The 6,000-nt window shown below is 39.1% G+C and overlaps 1 protein-coding gene across 8 annotated transcripts in view; it reads right to left on the bottom strand.

The window, feature by feature from the left end:
• Window positions 1-206: 206 nt before the first annotated feature.
• Window positions 207-6,000, bottom strand: part of NGF (nerve growth factor) — a 180,064-nt gene continuing 174,270 nt past the window's right edge. For all 8 annotated transcript variants that reach the window (XM_069756147.1, XM_069756146.1, XM_069756149.1 and 5 more), the window contains one exon: window positions 207-1,184. In XM_069756147.1, coding sequence (XP_069612248.1) covers window positions 474-1,184 — 711 coding nt within the window. In that variant the 3' untranslated portion in view covers window positions 207-473. The remainder of the gene's footprint in view (window positions 1,185-6,000) is intronic.

Below are 6,000 nucleotides of genomic sequence, written 5' to 3'. Positions count from 1 at the left end.
AAATGCAGGATATATAATATTTATTTTTTTTATAGCATGTCAGCCTGTTTCCTCAAACCTATTGGTGTTTTCAATTATCGCTTACGAAGTCCATTTTTTCTAGAAACGAAATCTGACAACATTCATACATTTTCTGCAATCAGTGAGGAACATCAAGGCAAATGATTTATTTTTGTCAAATGGATTATAAGAAAAAAACCAACAACTTCTTATAAATCGTTGTGGCATACTTTTTAGTTTTTTTTTAATTATTATTTCAAATTTGTAAATTAAAAGGGGTAAAGTTCAAAATGTTATTACCAGAAAAGTAAAGCATAAAAAAAATAAACCAACCCATTTTGAAAAGTATTTAATAAATAGTCTCTTTTTTTTACAGTAAAAATTTTAAATATATCATGCAGTCCATATAATTTAAAATAATTTACAGGCTGAGGTAGGGGTGGGGAGAGGATGGAACAGCAAGAAGTGTCTACTTATGGTCGGCCCTTCCTGCTGAGTACACAGACACAAGCTGTATCTATCCGAATGAACCTCCACGCTGCTTGCTTCCCTTCCATTGTCAAAGCTTTGACAAATGTATGCGTAGTGGTGCAATAGGAGTTCCAATGCTTTGAATCAATACCTCGACATCCACTTGAAACTGGCTTTGGATCTCTACACCTGGTTTCAAAAAAGTACTGCTTAAAAACGTTATTATTAATATTGACTTCCCCCAACACAGTTACTTCCTTGCCCTTGATGTCAGTGGCAGTGGTTTTTTCACCAACCCACATACTGACGCTATCGCATACAGAATACTCCCCACGATGAAGCACTGGATGCACCGTTCTTTTAGCTCTGATAGTTTTATTGAGCGATTCCTCATCATCTAAATATTCCAAGTTTCGTAGGTCCTCCGACAACGGCGGAGGTTGGGTACTAAATAAAACCCTTGGAGAACGAAATTTCCTCTTTCTGAAAAGTTTAGGGTCAACTGTAATATTGTGAGAAGAAGCAGGTTCATTTGTTTCTATTCTTCCATGATGTCGGTGAAGCGACTTCGTTCGATGAGTGTGATGATGCTGAATACGATGTTTTGCTGATGAGCCGGCAGGGGCATGGTCCTTAGTCTTTGGTGCAGCCTGTATGCCGATCAGAAATGCTATAATCAGAGTGTAGTACAACATGGACATTACTCTTTCCGCCTAGAAATGAAAAAGAAAAAACAAAAAACATTGTAAAAAAATATAGCAATAACATAGATTGCACATTGTCAGTAATATTAGTAGCAATAGTAGTGTGCTGCAAAATTCAGCCAGATATTTGTCAGCAAAAATTAGAGGAACTATACCTAAAATTGAATTAGTGAGTATCTGTTCAAATATGAAATTTTAAGGAAAAATATAAAAGCAACAAATAAGCCTGAAGTTAAATGATAAAATTTTGGCTAACCCAGCCACAATACAATATGCATAAAACTTGAAAATATTAAGCAAGTCAGCAATCATGACATGATATCTTAGGCTGGTCCCCCATGTCCTAGTTCTCTCTCAGCACTGTATCTCGGGCTTCATGTAAATACATAAATAAAAAGGTAATCAGACGTTCATTAGATAGAGCCATTAATTTCAATCAGGTAAACCTCTAAAATATAAGCGTACAAAACATGAACATTTTTACCTTATTTAGTCTACCATGCTATTGTATACAGCTAAAAATGTGTAAACTGCTTGAAAGAAGGTTAAATAGAGTCTAAAGTTTTATATTTTAGATCAGAACTTGACGTGAACCCAAATTTAGAAAATGACATCTAACTTCCCTTAAATGGTTATTTCATTAGACTTAGCATAAGTCAATACCACAATATTTTTTTTATATCTCAACTTATGTGCCATTTCTTTCACTTTTGCTGAACTCATTTATCCTGCTAAAAAAAATTAAATCCATATTTCTCAAAGCAAGATATTATTTGAATAGGTAGAGAGGGGAGGATATGCGGGTAGCAGAGAGACGTTAAGTAAGATGGTGCAAAATGCTTTCTAGAAAGGCTTATTTATCTCAACTTGAGCTGTATTCACAGCTACACTGCTCATTCATGGTGCCGCTGGCTGCTGGGAGAGAGGTATATAGAGATAAGAGAGCAATAACTAACTCAGAGACAACTGAAAACTACAGATAGAGAATGGAAGAATTTAATGTGAAAAGTGTTCTATAGAAAGTTGTTAAAAAAAACTAGCAAATATAAGCATTCAAAAGCACATTAAATTGCTCTATATTCAATTTATGTATTATACATAAGTCACTGTTTAAGTTGTCTCTTCAAATGACATTTAGCTTCCCTTTATCCAATGATAAGCTGAGGGGAATCAGTCATCGCATGGAAAATGGAAAGTGTATTCTCACTTCTTTCAGTGAAAATAAAGCCTTACACTTCTCAATGAAATAAATTGCTTAAACCAATTGGATCCAAGAGATGGAAACATCCTTTATGGTACAAGCCTTTGATCTAGTTAACAGTAGAACATCTGGACAGATCATTTTCTATACCCTATTAGGTTAAGCAAAGCAGACAATCTTTTAAAAAAGAATGTCATCATAAAATTGCAGTCCAATCTGCAGGCATCCTGTTATAAAGCAGAGAGAGTGGAGTAGATCAATATAAAGTTTTGTGAGAAAAGATTCAGCATAACCTGTGTGTTATTCATTTAAGCCTCTGCTCGTTCTGGGATTTTTGGTCCAGTGGTCGGTCCTATCAGTGATTGACAGCTATCTCTGTATGTATATGGAGCACCCGCCAGGGCCGTGGGGTACTCGGTACCATGTCTGACACGGCAGTTCTTAAAGGGGAAGGTCACGGCAGCAGTGACCTGGTCCGTGGCCCTGGGCATCCATGTAAAATGATGAAATAAAAGGTAAAAAAAAACTTTATAATGGATTTGAGAAATGGTTTGTGACACCACCCGTGGTGTTCGGCAATGATATGGTGGCTAATGCTGCAATCAGATCCGCTGGGGCGATGGTGGCGCAGCAAAGATGGTGCAGCTCTCCATGGGTATAGTTAGCCCCAGGGCAGTTGTAGGGTTAAGTGTTAAGATGGCGTTTGTGGTTATGCCGGGCAGGTGACGCAGGAATAGCTCAAAGGACACAGCAAAGTGCAGCTTCCACTTTTACTTACAGTTCTCCAGTCCACAAACGCCAGCAGGATGCTGTGTTCTCCAGGTCAGTGGTCCAGCAAACTCCCAGGTAAATTGCGGTGCACCTTTCCAGGACTCTTTTCTTATGCCTTTCTCTGGCCGTCTCACTACTCTGGCTTCCACTTCTCCTGCCCAGCATCCCACCCACAGTGTCCCAAGCCAGCAGCCACGAACCTGATCGGGTGAGGTCCTCTGAGTCCCCTGGATTCTATCCAGCTGCCTTTTTGACGAGTTATGGGTGAATCTGGCTGTGACTCCTACAGATGCCACAACCTCCGGTTTCTTAGCCGAACTTGAAGATTTCCATTCAGTTGGGGCTGGTCCCCTAACTGTGACCTGGTCCCTCCACCCGACTAAGGTCGGCATGGATACGGGACTCATGAGTGGCTTCTGCACTTCCCATGCTCCTAGGACCCCTTCTGTCCTCCCGGGAGCTTTCTTCGGTCTCTCCCTCACACTTCTCTCCTCAGCTTCATTATTCACTCCTCTCACTTTGGTCTCCTAGGACCAACTGCTGTAGCACACACTGTCCTCCCACCTTCTAAGCCCTCCCCTTTTTCCTACCTACCCCACCTACTCCTACCACCCATTCCTATCCAGCCTGAGATGAGGCCATCCTCCCTAAGGGTACACCGAGGTGCCCCAACTGAAATGGTGTGTGTTGGGTGTGTTAGAGTCCTGGATAGTGCCCCCCCTCCTTACCTGAGAGTGGGATACCACACCTCTGGGTGAGGGTGTAGTACCTCTGTGGTGACTGGACCCTTAGGGGTGCCACATATACTTATACAAAGAAAGCTGTCAGTCACTGATAGGACCAACCACTGGACCAAAAATCCCAGAACGACCAGAGATTTAGATGATTAAAACACAGGTTATACTGAATCTTCTCTCACAAAACTATACATAATCAATTGGCTCAGCTCCTCCAGCTCTATAACATGGTGCTTGCAGACTGGACTGCATTTTCATGGTGGCAGGTTCCCTTCAAGTTCCTAAATATTATCCAGTGCTATGTCTTTGTAATAAACTAACATAATAACTAGTTGTCTGTTTAGTGGCCAGTGTGAACATGCGCCTACATGCTACATGCACACCAACTTATATTCCGGTTCATTTCTTTAGGTTTTTGTTTTAAAAAAAAAAAGGTAAAATTAAAATAAACATTTTGTAAAAGCAGAATATAATTATGCTGTCAGTTTGTATTAATGACAGGAATTGAGATAAATGAAAAGAATGGCTTCAATAGCCTGAATCTGAGTCACAGGTGTTAGTGATACTAATAATATTTCCTTTACAATACATGGCACACATTCACTGCAGATTTACTCCGATACAGAGACAAAGGCAAAAGATCAAAACTTGTCAATCAAACCTTGGTTGACAAACAAAGATACTGTTTTCTATCCCTTTAATCCTATAAATTTGCTGCAATCCCATAATCCACCTGATGAAAAATGATTACAGTGTCTGTAAAAAGTCAGTTATGGATGTTTGTCTTGCCCAGAATTATTATGTCTACTACCACCTACATACATTGCTTACTCTCCTTATGGCCAATGTAATACAGATCAGATGGCAAATTATGTGTGTCTGAATTTTAGCCCTGTTAAAGTTAACAAGTGACCTATTTGTCATGAGGAAGCAATTATAGAGGCCAGAAAATCAAAGCATGGCCAGTTTTATATAGCACATCAAACACTTTCTACAATTTTTTGTTGTGTGGAAATATCTGGAATATTCTCCTGTATAATCCAGAACAGCTCTCACAGCTAGAGCTATTCCAGCAAAGTGAAGCCGTATATATAGTATACACACTGAGGCATCTGTTTTGTTACTATAAATACATATATAGCTGTGGAACAAAGCAAGAAGATAAAAACATATCAATGAAAACAAAAATAAAATATGCAAGGCACCACGTAAGTGTCAAGGGATCAATTACACACGTGATCAAAATTGTTGGTACCCCTCGTTTAATGACAGAAAAATCCACATTGGTGACAGAAATAACTGGAATCTGACAAAAGTAATAATAAATAAAAGATCTATGAAAATGAACAAATGAAAGTCAGACATTGATTTAAAGCATGCTTCCACAGAATTAAAGAAAAACAGAAAACTCATGAAATAGGCCTGGACAGAAATGATGGTACCCTTGAAAATAATGTGACAAAAGGGGCATGTTAAATCAATGTGTGTCCACTAACTAGCATCACAGGTGTCTACAATCGTGGAATCAGTAAGTGGGCCTGTATATAGGGCTACAGATACTCACTGTGCTGTGTGGTCACATGGTGTGTATCACACTCAACATGGACCAGAGGAAGCGAAGGAAAGAGTTGTTTCAGGAGATTGTAAAGAAAACTATAGACAAACATGCTAAAGGTAAAAGTTGTAAGACCATCTCCAACTTCTAAACAGATTAAAGGTGAACTTCAAGCTCAAGGAACATCAGTGTCAGATCGCACTATCCATCGTAGCAAGGCACATCAGCTCTATGTTCACAGACAAAAAAATGAAGCACATCAAGAAAAGAGCACTGTCCCTACCATGAAACATGGAGGAGGCATTGTCAGGTGACATCAAGCCCCGAAGTTAGCAATGGAGATGCCCCCATTACTAACCTCATAGTGACATTTTATGAAAACACAGACTCCCAGAATAAAGTCCTTTAATTTAAAGAATGACACAGATTCCTTTAATAATCTTAATTAAACGAACATAGTAACATAGTTAGCAAGGCCGAAAAAAAGACATTTGTCCATCCAATTCAGCCTATATTCTGTCAGAATAAATCCCCAGATCTACATCCTTCTAAAGAACCTAA

The sequence above is a fragment of the Ranitomeya imitator genome, chromosome 3 (genome assembly GCF_032444005.1).
Source record: "Ranitomeya imitator isolate aRanImi1 chromosome 3, aRanImi1.pri, whole genome shotgun sequence".
In the NCBI taxonomy this organism is placed as follows: domain Eukaryota; kingdom Metazoa; phylum Chordata; class Amphibia; order Anura; family Dendrobatidae; genus Ranitomeya; species Ranitomeya imitator.
Note: the sequence above shows the minus strand (reverse complement) of the source record. Positions and strands in the feature narration are given on the sequence as shown.